General features: G+C 36.2%; 1 protein-coding gene across 5 annotated transcripts; it reads left to right on the top strand.

Moving 5' to 3' along the window:
- The first annotated feature begins 801 nt into the window (after window positions 1-801).
- Window positions 802-11176, top strand: LOC146487755 (uncharacterized). 5 transcript variants are annotated; one of them, XM_085126826.1, is made up of 4 exons: window positions 802-919; window positions 1601-1674; window positions 4897-5062; window positions 5341-11176. In XM_085126826.1, exons 3-4 carry the CDS (start codon window positions 4918-4920, stop codon window positions 5892-5894), a joined length of 699 nt encoding a protein of 232 aa, XP_084982952.1. In that variant the 5' UTR covers window positions 802-919; window positions 1601-1674; window positions 4897-4917; the 3' UTR covers window positions 5895-11176. The 5 variants fall into 5 exon arrangements, with proteins under 5 accessions (XP_084982952.1, XP_084982951.1, XP_084982947.1 ...); XM_085126825.1 differs by lacking the exons at window positions 802-919; window positions 1601-1674 and adding an exon at window positions 2727-2860; XM_085126821.1 differs by lacking the exons at window positions 802-919; window positions 1601-1674 and adding an exon at window positions 4301-4442.
- Window positions 11177-13960: the final 2784 nt, after the last annotated feature.

Here is a 13960-nt window from a genome sequence, read left to right on the forward strand (position 1 = left end):
TGAAAGTACTCCTTATACTTTGGGATCAAAAGTCAGAATATTACAGAGGACTATAGTACAACTCCGCTTATTACGGACAGTTATGTATGTGCTGCCAAAAAGCTCATATATTTCCTCTTACATTAGCCCGCTTATTTCGAACATCACTTAATATGGACAACGGACACTTTTCTGTGACCCGAGTGACACGCTCTCATAGAAAGTTAACCTCACTTTACGGACACTGGAAGTTATCTGCGCACTGTATAAATATTCTAATATTCAGACCTTCTGGCTGAGCCACTAACTGAAAAATGTCATTGCAGGGCAAAGCCACGGACTATTTTAAACGATTACATTATCAGTCGCGGTTGAAGCACTGAGAGAACATTAATCTAAGTCCGAGATTATTTGAATGAGCGTAAGTTTTCTTCAGTTTGAACGTAACTTAAAGGTAAGATATTATATTAAGCATTGTTCTGCTCCTCTTAAATTATAAGTCTTTATGTTGATAAAACATGTGTTCGTGACGTCTGAGAACCCACTTACGTACACCCGGGTAATACTGGGACACTTTAGCTTGTCCCTTTTGTGTGCGTATTAACTGGGTTCCATAATTGTACTCTGTTCGGCATAGTAAACAGTACCACAGCTAAATCCCTTTCATTTGAATGGTTACACTTTAGCATTTTATCTCATCTCAAAAGTTGTGTGCATTTTGATGGTCATCTGTATGTCGCATGACTCGTCTCGCGTGACCTCCGTCAATTAAGAATCCAAGGTCCGGTGATAAAACAAATTACGTTGTACCTTTAAGGAGCTTTTCCTCCAGGGAACGAAGGGCAAGGTTCAGGTATGTTTCTCTCTTAACAGAACATTTTCAGAGGAAATGCCGAAACAAATCGTGATTGTTCAAATTTAAACGTTACAGGACGAAAAGGTAACATGTTTGCCTGTGATTTTGAAGGGCGGGGAAGATGAGGGAGGGTGGAAGGAATCAACGGAGAATGATGTATAGGCCAAAGAGAAACGCGAGCAACCATTCAACCGGCGAATAGGGTTGTTACGATTTATTGAAACTCATCTGTATTAATTCCAAATGTCAATTACAAAGTTTTCGGGCACAAAATTGGCAACACTGAGAGTAAAATTCGACCACATCTGTTGTATTTGACTTACATCTGTCCAAGCTTGTCCGCTTTTTGTCCTTAAACCATAAACGTTAGAAACAAAAACAAACAAACAAAAAATCATCCGTATCAAAACCGTAATCCTTACACTATACTGCAAAAATCTTGGTCTATAATAATCTCTTGAAAAACTGAAATCCTACGAGGTCTTGCGTAATTGTGGGTCAATGTTTCTGTGTGAGTCATTGGACCAATGTAAACACTCCATCGAGCAAAAATACGAAAACGTCCATCAAGATGCTTCAAAAATTAAAACTCGCCAAACATTTTTACCATAAGGAAGCGGCCAAGACGGCCCCAAAAGTGTTCTTGGGACCGGCAGAAAAAAAATAGAGTCCCTTACTTCCTCTGCAGGAAAAATGATTTCCTGCGATACACATGCCCTGAACATTTTTAGACGACATTGAATATAATTGTTCTTTCATTTCCAGCTATAACAGCTCCGCTGTTTATACAAAATTACGTGGTTGCAGATATTGCCGGTCCAGAGATTTCTTATCGAGTGGTAAGTACTTGCAGAATATTGGTTCCGCGTGCGTGTAACGGAATCGCATGAAAGGAAACACTAAGTGTATCCTGGAACAATTCATGCAAAAACATTGAAAAACCGGGGGGGTCAATCACAATACAAACCGGGCAGCCCAACTGAGGTCTTTACAGACAAGAATCAGTTAAATAAATGAGTGCTTGCAGAATATTAGCCCTGTTTGTGTAAGATCCTGGAACGATATTAACACCGGCGAAAACTATGAAATACGTAAACGACAACTCGAACCGATTCAGTATAATTAATTTTTTTTTCCAGACTATGTCAGAGGCATTGTGAGATCAGCTGCCAGACCACTGGTTGAATTTACACAATCGTAAAAAAAAAAATCGTACAAGTACATGCATAACGGCTTATATACAAAACGATTAAAACCGTAATAGCAAATAAAAATTATGTTGTTGAAGGGAAGCTGCTAGTTGTTATGGGCCTGCGTTGCCATGGACACGTTAGTTTGCCGCCTTCAATACATCGAACACACTCACGTTGCGAATTTCTCTTTACATAATATGAAAGCCAACAGATGAAATTATTATCTTAACGCAAAACAATTAAATAAACTTCGCATGATGTCCCTGAATGAAGTATGTCTAAGTAAGTAGTCTGTTGTTTGATTTATTGGCATTTTTTAGTGCGCTTTTAATATATTTTGTATTTGAAGCCACTGTAGACTAAATAAATATAATCATCCTTACGGATTTTTACAGAAAAGTGACTGTTGAACTTAAATTAAAGTTACGTTGTGATCGGAGCTAAATTGGCAACATAAGGTTTAATATTCTTTCTGCAATTGTTAAAACATTGTCATCCATTCATTTTTACTTTGCTCCAGGGTACAAAATATTGTTCATTTATACCAAGTGTTTTTCTCTTTTTTTATGGGCAACTACATTGATTAAGATCTGTAAACAATGAATTTTTAATTAAGGAGATCTCCTTATTGTTTGGCAAAATAATCAGATGTGTGAGTAATTCGCCATGTGCAATCCTATTGGTTATCATTGTGATATGTGTAATTGCTAATGAAATTCACCAGGATTCAAAATTACTCTCGGCGTTCGCATGGATTTGGGAAAGAAATGGTTTTCCGTCTAAAAATCTGATAAATATTTGTACCGAATCGAGGATACCGTGTATTGATAAGGTAGGTTGGTTTAAGAACGACACTTCTTTACTGATAGGGAAGCAAAACAAAAACGTTTGGATATTGCCATTCTCCAACAAGTGGGCCTTTAACAAAGATGGGTTTTGTATGAATTTAAATTATGACTTCTTCACTAACAAATCGTGATCCCGGCGAGATCAAGTAATTTGTCGCGTATTTAAGGAAGCTTTCGCTTTGATTCGCACATAATCAGTTTTCAATGGAAATTGTTTTTTCGCTTTTGCTCCAACGATCCGGCAAAACACCAGATCGAAAAAGTGAAATTTGCGAAGATGCGCTGGCAGACTTTTAAACCTCACTGAATCGTGTGCAGTTCAAAATAAATTATCGTTGGACTTAATATCTGTAATATTATTTATTTATTTATTTATTCGGAAAAGTACGAAAGAATCTTTAAATAAACTATACCTCCTTAGAAGTTAAGATAGCGGTGAAACGGATAGCTCAGACATTGGCCTTGTCAGCCGATACTTCTCTCAAATTTTCCCGATATTTCAGTAATCATAACATTTAAATTTAACTTCTTCGGCTGAACGATAAAACGTGGCATGAAACAAGTATAAAGGCAATTTAGGAAGCACTCACTTTTGCATGTTTTCGTCGTTTGATTGTTTGTGTTTGTGGTCTATAATATTTGCCTGTGAACTCCTAGCTTAATACTTAAACTGTGATTCCCGGTACATCTCACCCTGTGCTTGCGAGGTTTCAGTTTATTTTACGTCGCACTTTATTGCCTTAGTTGTTATCTATTATGGAGATTCGCCTGAACATTTCCGTCATTTTTTACAAACATTACGAAGGATTAACTTCAAGAACACTTTAGAATGACCATTTTACTGCATACGTAAATCATTTGGAGTGAAACATCCATCTGTACTAGTTGTGTTTTTATTCAAGCCAGTGCAGGAACAAACCCATCATTTTAAGCGATAATATTGTCACAAGCAGCACCGAACAAAGGAAAAATTATTCAGCTGACTAAAAACTGCAGCCTGCTTCCTTTGCAATCTGAAAGAAAATCTAGAAACATTAACCCTGTTCTCCTAAAAGCATGCATGTGGTGTCTCGATCTTGAAAATTTGAATAAAATAAATTATAGAACTTCACGATTTCTAATTTTAACCATAAAAATCTTTAATGATCTAATTATGTGGCGTGCGGCAAAATATTAAACCGGGAATGGAAAAGATCAATGCTCAGATGAGTTTCATTTAAATAAATGATGCGTGTGTACAACCATGTATAAAATATTTAGGAACAGCGATCGTAAAACGGGTAGAAAATCGTAGAGCGACAATTATTATTCAAGGAACTGTGTATCCGGAATCAGACACTTCCGATTGGCTGATTTTGACAAATACCGACAGGTGTGTTGACAATCTATTGACAATGAAAACAATAGAAAAGCCCGCTCATTGCAGGGAAAGCCAATCAAATGACGATTTGTGACAAGGGTGGTGGTGCGAGGCTGTGTGAAACAGAGCGTTGAGTTCCTTTTGAGACATCTGCCGCGGCTTGGCCTAAAAACATCCAGATTAGTTCCTCTTTATCTTCATTGAAGGTCTTATGGCTTTGATATTTTTTTTACAACTGATGATGTGTACGTAATTTGCGAAGCGGGGAAAGCTGTAATGGGCCTGAATAATGGCACGCTAAAGCAACTTTCATTTTTAATGATTTTGATGGTTTTGATTAGTGTTTTGAGGACAACAAAGTGGAAAGGATGTAGCTTCATAATTTTAAATAGTAACCGGGGAAGTTTGTACATTCACCTACGGAATCTCTTTAGTCTATTTACTCTCGTATTTGTTAGTGTAGGTATGTTTGTGATGTGGCACCGATAAACCATTTGAGAGCGCGGTGTCAATATTTTTCCTTCGCCTTTTGCCGTCGTTGACAATCAGACAGCGCGAGTTAGGATTTTTTTTAACTTTTCATCAAAGCCGCGTTAAGATTACGTGGTATCATGCCTATATTTACTTTATACTAATAAAATCTTTTCACACCCTTTATAGGTCTGATTTAGGCGATGTGGAATGACCCTTGTAATTCCTATGACAAATTTGTGGTCGTTTACGATGGAAGATCAGTGCTTGGATGAGGACGATACATTGCTAGCGGATGAGTGGGAATCGCCATCAGGAGAACTCAATTTTCTTTGTAATAACCCAGGGGAGGAAGGTAAGTCAATTTTCTATACCTAATTGAATTCCTGATTTCTTTGCAATCTCACAACACCTTATTATGTATGAAAAGTGCAGCCAAAGGCTGAGTGCATATCATCATCCCTAATTCGTATGCAGCGATCAAGCCTGACTGATTGTTTGAATTGAACAAGATCCTTTTGTCTTCGCTTGTTTAATTTTGCAAAGTTTAGCCGTGAAAAGGTCTCGGTCTATTTAAAGAGTACTTAATATTTGTGCCCTGACCTATTTACTTATTCATCTCTTGTTTCACAGATATATATCGGGTCAAAGAAAGAGGAATCAAAAGAAAGGAATCCTGCAATGTTGTTGACGGAAGCGAAACTGCCAGTGTTTCGCTAGTTGATCAACGTCGCTTTATATTACAGGTAACTTTTGAGAAGTTACGTCGATTAGAGGACCCGGAAGCCTGTCTGAGGAGAACTGTTTTGATAAACAATACATTGAAAATGCTACACAAGCAGATTTATGCGGAGGAAAACCCATTTGTTTGCGGTGGGGTGATGTCACTACAGTCGACTGAAGTTCCCACTAAAGAAGACACTTCGCCCTCAAATCCTAAAATGATACGATTAAGTTTCGATAATAATGTCACGGAAGACTCACGGACAAAACGCGTTGATAATAGCACATCGTTAGCACCTGGGGAAAACTTTTGTAGTGGCTGTACACTTTCCGAAGTCTTCACAGGGGACGTGGAAGATGATGATGTATTTGTACCTGCGGAGGAAATTTCCTGCGACCGAGAGTCAATATTTGGAGAACTCGACAGCGTCTTTCATAGTTACATATGTGCCCTCGAAACGTAAGTTTGAATTTGTAGAAGCCTTTTGGAAATCGAAATGTTTGTACTGTACTTTTGCTTATCGACCCTTGGCGTTTATTTAAAAATACAGTAGTTGGCCAAGGTAAACATATATTTATATTAATATTAATTATAGTGCGTGTACATAGATAATTATCACGAGTAGGTGTTGATCCCTTGATGATCGAGAGAGATATTTTATAAATGAAATTGTGAATGAACTTAATAACCCGTTATTAACTTATTAGACCAGAGGTCGTCCTGTGTTGCTTTGTACAAATGTATTGTAACAGCGTGAACAGTTTGTACCTTTAAGCTTATATGTCAGACGAGTTTACAATAATTTATTATCATATCATTATTTTTCGTTCAAACCTGCCGTATCACATCCCGACCACGATAACAACACGCGCAGATTTGTTATCTTTCTCCCAAGGGAAGCCAGTTATGTTTTTATAAATTTGTGATAAACAAACTACAGCCCTCAGAAAGTCAATAGAAGTGACTTTAAAACTAAATTTTTCATAGTAGCCAAGATCCTGTAGATAACAGCCTAAGAATTCGCCTTTTTGGTATTGAAAAATACGTTTCAGTAGAGCAAAAACTTTGCCATGTCCTTTTTTCTATATTTTAAGCCCCCAAATACATTTCAAACCCTTCTTAAAGGCACCTTCACACAGCAAACAAAAGTTGACTAACTCAAGTTGGCAAACTCAAGCGTGTTTCATAGTTTGTTTTTAAGTTTGTTTTGATAACTGTTGTTAGTTGCAAACTTCACAAAATTAGGTTGGCAAACTGGTGGCGACAAATTGAACTTGTCTCTGTTCTGGCCAACTTTTCTCAGAATGGCTGTCTGAAACACGAGATGTTCAATTTTAACCAATCAAATGTTGCACTCTCCTCTTGTTTTCGACATCTTTTGTGGCAAACGTAACAAGATGGCAGGTGAAGACGAGAAAACATCTGCGCTCAAGTTCATCGATGAAATATAAATTTTTTGACAACTTTTCTCTGTTTCATTTTTCCGGGTAAAGAAGATATAGTGACAGGCAGGAAGATGCAAGTCCTCTTGCATACCACTGCGACATGACACTCTTATGAGACGCCACGTTGTTGTTGTTTTTTACTTTGTTGTGTTTGTGAATGTTTGACATGTGAATGTCATTTGACATGCCAACTTGAGTTTGTCATCTTGTGTTTGCTGTTTGAAGGCACCTTGGTGACGTGCTGATGGTTTTGCAGAAAGCCCCATCACACGAACACCCATTGATTTTGCAATAAGCAGTGTCCTTCGCATTCCATTGACTGCTAAGAATAAATTGCAACTAATTTTTGAATTTTTAGAAAAACAATAGAAAGTGTGAAACTGCAGTCAGTGTGAAATTGTGATGGGCAACTTGTTAAACCTCGAAATCAGTAGTGCAGTAAAATTTTGAAATAGTTAATTTGGGGTTTTTTCAGCCACTGTTGTGACGGCTAAACAACTTGGTGGCTTGCTGATGAGCAATGTGAAGAAATTGTACTGTTGTTAAGAGTGCTTAGTTTTTTTTTTGAAAAACATCTGGCTTCCTCAGAAATGTGTTCTTTGCAGGTGGCAATGTTTATGGCTTGTAGTGCTTTTACATTGTGCAATGGACAGAATTGTTCCAGGCGATATTATAGTTAACCATGGTCAAATGTAACAATAAGAAAAGTTGTTTACTCTGAGAATTCAAAGCTGATATGTTTTTTTGTGAGTCTGTTAGTTTGCTAAATCATTTTACGATACACTAAAGTTTCAGGAACTATTAGGTGAATTGGTTTTCTGGATGCCACACCCTCAAACAGAAAACAGACACAGTGACCACCAGTTTCCACATTGTTCACTTTAAAAAAGACTTGAAACCCTTTTAGTAAATCATCAAGTGATTTAGCAAACTCACAGACAGACTCACAAAAAACTTATTGTCATCTTTGAGGCTCTCAAGGTAAAATCTTATCTTTAACAGTCTTTACTTAAATATATTTTATGTTTGACCACGGTCAATGTTGCAGAAAATGTTTGCAGAAAAAAGAAGATCTACATGTTTTACTTTGCAAAAGTTGCTTTAACTTTTCTTGCGAATGAATGATTTTGCGTATCGCTGCTATTGGTGCATGTTACAAGCCTTCTTGAAAATATATTGTTATGAAGTTGGAGTCTTTCAACTCTTTTTCATTTCATGTTTCCTTCCACCATGTGGAAGGAATTTGCTTTAAGATTATTAATACACAGCACACTTCAATATGGGGTCATTATTTAGTTACCTTAAGCACTCGTTTCAAAACATGGGCAAACATATTTCAGTTAAAAATGGTTTTTACTTTAAGGTGTGACTGAAAATGAACATAATTATACTACTTTCTCAAACTCATTAATAAGACATGAAGAGAAAAGAACGGAGATCATTACAGTGGGAGGTTTGGAAATGTGATATTAATTATCATAAAATTTGGTGAACCTTTCCTTTGAATTTCTCCAAGAATTGTTGATGGTTTGGGAAGCTAATATCAAATACTTGAAAGAGTGTTTCAACCCATTTCTAAAACCTAAATTATGTTGGTTATAAAACTTGGCTGCACCTTGGTTTTTTAATCCACTTCTCGGTGAAATCAGATGCAACACTCCTCCTTGTGTTTGATATATTACGTGAAAGGGTTTAGACCGAGGTAATTTCTTTGAAAAACAGCATAAGTCATGGCCTGTTGTGGCTTCTGTAGAATACACCACCGGAAAACATTGTGAGAACACAGTGTTTTAGATTGTTTTGTATGAGAAATGTCCTTATGGCTGGTCCATCAGGATTCACCCAGAGATGTTAAATACCAACTGATTATAAGCTGCCATGCTAAAGTGTTTAACATCAGTGGCTTAAAATAACTGAATATTCTGAAGGTTGAACCATCACCTCCACGTAAACCATCATCACATTAATTTCATTTTTCACTTTTTGTCAAAGGTAATTTATTTGAGTAAATACAGTTACTGTAGTTTGATTCTCAGCATTTCTGACAGGTAAAAAAAAAAGACTTCATATAGTGTTTCCCTCCAGATCATTCATAGTGTATATGTATTAATTTTAAAACACAGTCTTGATCTTTCTGGGCATTTTATGTTTTTGGCCCCAGTCAGGCTTCTTGAGCTCTGGCATGGGAAGGGCCAAAAGTATATTTATACCCAACTCTATTATTATTATAATAATTTCAGGGGGCATTTAGAAAAGGATTCTTAGAAGTCAGATGTAAATATTTACACAAAATGGAAGCTCGCAGAATTTGCCAAAACAGTCGTTGCTGTGAAATTTGGAATGGAAAAAAATGCAAAATTATTCCATAAATACCAAATGAAAAAAATTATGGAGCAATTACTGAATTGGTATTTGGGGATAATAGCATGAGCTGAGCAAGTTTAACAATTTGGCACTGTTTTCTTGTGTTTTTTGGACATGGATTCTTGCTTGAGTGTCTGTAAATGCTCTTCATCTAGCTGAGAAGGCTGACAATTTGCTTCTTTGTTAGGTTTTCAGCCACATTCTCAACTAAAAACTCAGAAACAATAGCTCTGTAGCTCCCATGAGTCTCCTGTAGCTCAGTGGTAGAGCATCCAAACTAGTAATTTTAGCCTGCAAAGTACAGCACGATGCCTCATGAAATTATCATAAGAACCATTTCATCTAAGAAGTTTTCAGCTATGCCAGAGAAGTAGTATTAAAAATATTATATTAAGTAAAGCTTGGGTTAAAGTAATTTTATTGTTAAATTAACTATTGCTATTAATGGTAAGTTATGAAGGGATTTGTATATTTATATATGTATATATTATACATAATGTGTACTATTGTACTACAGCAGAGCTTTGATCTTGTAATGTACATGCATATTTAGTTATATTGCAGACCAGTATGGGCATGTAGGACAGACATTTAGTAAAAAATATATATATAATTTACTTTGAGAAAGTTCTATATATATTCTCCAAAAAATTCAAAAAAATCTAAAGAGGACTGGATAGTTATTATCATATTACATTACAGACATATGTTATAATAATTATTTTGATTTGCTATTTGGCCAAAAAAAAAAATCACATTCCCTCTTTATTTTCAAGTTTTGTTTGGTGACCCTAAAAACACTATAATTTAGTAGAAAATGTTAACCTAGAAAGAAGGTAATTCTAATTTATTTTTTAAAGAAAAATATTTATTTAACATTTCTAACTTTTGAGTGTTTATTTATTTTGTTACTGCACTTTCTAACTTTCATCTTATATACTTCTGATAACTTACTTGTTGTTATGTGTTTACTTTTCAATAGTAAATGCAACTTTTTAGCTCTTCAGATTTCAATCCAAAAGTTGGTATTGGAAAAGCTGTAATTAAAAAAGAATTCTTTTGGATTCGGACATATGATCAAATATGTAAGTTTTTAGTGGTTTCTTTATCAGTACTTGGCTTTGATGAGGACTGGGGCCCGCTTCTTGAAAGTCCCAGTAACTTACCAGACCCAATAAGTATAATATTGTTAAACGTTTTTTCGCCGATTACACAGTGATTACAGACATGGTACTTGGCCAATGTTTTCATAGAATTATAAGATTTTAAAATTTAGTATTCAAAGCTAACAAAAATTGAATTCTGTTAAGAAACTTTTATCACCAAAGACACTTATCGGGCCTGGTAAGTTACCGGGAGTTCCGAGAAACAGACCCCTGCTACAGATACAAATTACTTAAATGCAGAATGGGTTTTGTCTAATGGTGCATTTGGAATGATTGTGTGGCAAATGTGTAGCAGATCATCTCCCGTAAACTAGCTCTTTCAATTCTGTTCTAGCATGTCCTCCAAGGAGAATTTCAGCATTAGCCCTGGGAGATAAAGTTTTTACTTTGAAAGCTAAGCTGATAAATTTTTGGTGAGTCTGGGAGTAAATACCCCTTACTAACCAAGTTCGAGGTCTGTACTGTAAGTTACGGACCAAGTTTTTCCCATTGATTTATGGCCCAAGCGCGAAGCACGCGGACCACAAATCAACGCAAAAAATGAGGATCCATAACTTACAGTATGGACCGACAAAACAAGGTTAGAAAGACATTTATTATATCTCTGAGGTTAATCGAGTGCACAGAAAAGGAAACTAGTTGAAGTCAAGGGGAATTTAGTGGGCCGTATAGTGAAATACGGCCTGCAAAATTGACCAATCACACTGCACGTACTAACTGAGAGATATAATAATACCAGATAATTATTTTACGGTATACTGAAAAAGTTAGAAACCATTATGTGAATCGGTTTTCCCGGTGTCATACATTCAAGGAGAAAACAGAGACACGTCATGGATGACCACTCTCCACACACTTCACTTTAAAAGACTGAAAAAAAACCTAATTTTATCTTTAACTGAGTTTTCTTATTTTTACGTTCAACTGCAGTCAACCCTGGGAGGTGATACCTCTGAATTTGTCATGTGTATCTGTTTTGGGGTGTGGAGGCATGGTGGGCAGCCTCCCTAAAGTTACAGTTAACCTTTTGACTCCCAGAGCCAAGCTTTGTGTATAAAAAGTTGGTTGAACATTTGAGTCAGTGGATCAAATCCGAAGCTGTTGAGGAATTGAAGGGTTTTGAGCAATCATAACTTTTGCATGCAGACTTGGTTTAGATATGTAACAAGGAAGTGTACGCTTTTGTCGTTAAAATGTACTGTTTGGAAAGCAGTCTGAGTCACAAACCTAGCTAAAAAGTTATGATGTTGCCCAAAATCTTTTAACAATATTACCATTCCCCTGGTCAGTGCTTTAGTATAAAATTTATTGCATTTTACAAGATGGTTGCAAGGATGGGATCATCAAGTGTAACCAGATGTAAACCCCTGATCAGTGCTTTCCTCTGGCTTTGCCAGCTTTTATTTAATTACTTTTTGGAAAACAAAGTTTTGCCCTTTTTTCCCCATTTCACAGTACTTTTTGCCTGTTTCAAACTGGCTTTGCTTGAGGGAGTCAAATGGTTAACAACTTGCTGAAAAGGCCACATTATGTATTGTTATAACAATTTTATAGAGTTCCTCATTTACCAGAAGTATATAGTGTTAATTAAATTTTAATATGAGATGTTTTGAATTCTAAAGACTCTTGCTAGTGCACATTTTAAGTATTTGTACTAGCTCTTACTTTGTAAGTAAAACGAACACTTTTAATGAAGTCAATTAAAGATTTCATTCAAACAGAAAAAAGCCTGTTTTAATTAAAGCACACATTTCAGCATCTTTACCTTTATAAATACAGAAATTATCGTGGAATTTCTGCATGTATGTCTATTAATGTTTTGGTATAAATCTGCAAGCATTCTATCACAAATGCAGCTAATGTGATTGGACGCACAACTTGCCACCTGCTCTGTGATAAATAGAAGTGAAAAGGCACTCTCCCCCCCCCCCCCCCCCCATGCACCTTTATTCTAAAGCAATAGAGTGTTTTCACAGCAGCCATGTTTGGAGAAGCAAAACAAGAGCACAACTTTCCTTGAGGAACCTAAACCTGTTTACATGCAAATATATGTTATTGTTCTGTAACTCAAACATGGCCACCATGAAAGGCTCAGTTAAAAACCATATTTAGCAAACAAATTGAGCAAACAGACTCATTATTGGATAAAAAAGCATAGTTCTGTTAGCTTAAGTATGGTGCCTACTAAATACAGACGTATTTTTGCACAGTTTATGACTGGGGGAAAAACAGACCTTAATTTGTATGGGCTACTGTAATCCAGAAAGAAAATTGGGGGTAGCGGGGTATCTTTTAGAGATGAACAAGCAACAATTATTCTAAGAAGCTGTAAAATACAAAGCAAAATTGTATGGTAAGTTCTGCTTTCTCTGCATAGTTTTAAACTGCACAAAAATAACCCTGTATTAGTAGGCACCACCCATAGGAAACCTGAGTATCTCGAGATGAGCAGAACATACGCGCAGTAACAAAAGTAGGCAGCGTCCTTAAATTTGAAGAATAAGCTTAAAACTTTTTCCCCCAATCTCTTTAAATTAAATTAATGGAGGTAACAAGATAGTCAGGCTCATGAAATTTCAGCCTACTGATTCAAACAATAAACATGGAAATGTTTCCAACATGATAATCAATGTGTATGCCATACTTGAACTTATTTGGAGCATTTTGAATTTTACAGACAAATTTCCACTTAGCATAATAATATTATTTTTGACCAAGTCCTTCAATTAATTTTTGGGTTCATTTTTGTCACTGACAGGTAGTTGCAACGAAATCCTATGCCCAGACTTTGAAAATAAAAGGTTGGCAAGTTTTTCTTTCCAGGCATCAACTATCATGATTTGGAAAACCCCAGTTCATAATCTACCTGCTAAATGTTTTAGATTTTCTCGCATAAAATTTGCCATGTTTCCAAAGTGATACAAAATTGGTTGCAACAAGAGTATACAGCTAGATGGTGTCTCCTTAATACAGAGGTATTTTCGCTCAGTTTATGGCTATGTAGGAAAAGCACATCTTTGCAACTAGGGCTACTGGAATCCAAAAGGAAAATTTGCAGTAACTACACATTTTTCAGAGATTGTAGTAACCAAACATCAATAGTTTGAAAGAGCTTTAAAATACATGAAAAAAATTAATTTATGGTACTTTTTCCAAATTAAGCGTAACTCCTAAATTTCTTTTAAAGCTCCAAAACCCCTCATAAGATCTGCTTCCCACCCACCCCCCCCTCCCCCATCATAAATCATGCAAAATACCTGTTTTTGTGGGCACCGTCCATAAGAAACCTGTTTCTCAGACCATGCCGAGATACATAGTAGCAAAAGAAGGCACAATCTTTACGAAATGAACAAGACAATGCAGTAAAGTTACGTGTCCACAGATGTTTCAAGCCTTCTCAAACTTCCAGCACTGCTTGAACTTGTGCAAAGAAGGAAAACGAGTTTTCTATCTTTTTGAATAGAATATTTCATTTTGAGAATATCTGAAGTAAAATAGGCAAACCAGGGGCTCCTAAGCAAATGTGAATAGGGGAATTCACAGATACAACCTAC

The sequence above is a fragment of the Pavona decussata genome, unplaced genomic scaffold (genome assembly GCF_977016875.1).
Source record: "Pavona decussata unplaced genomic scaffold, jaPavDecu1.1 SCAFFOLD_13, whole genome shotgun sequence".
Taxonomy (NCBI): domain Eukaryota; kingdom Metazoa; phylum Cnidaria; class Anthozoa; order Scleractinia; family Agariciidae; genus Pavona; species Pavona decussata.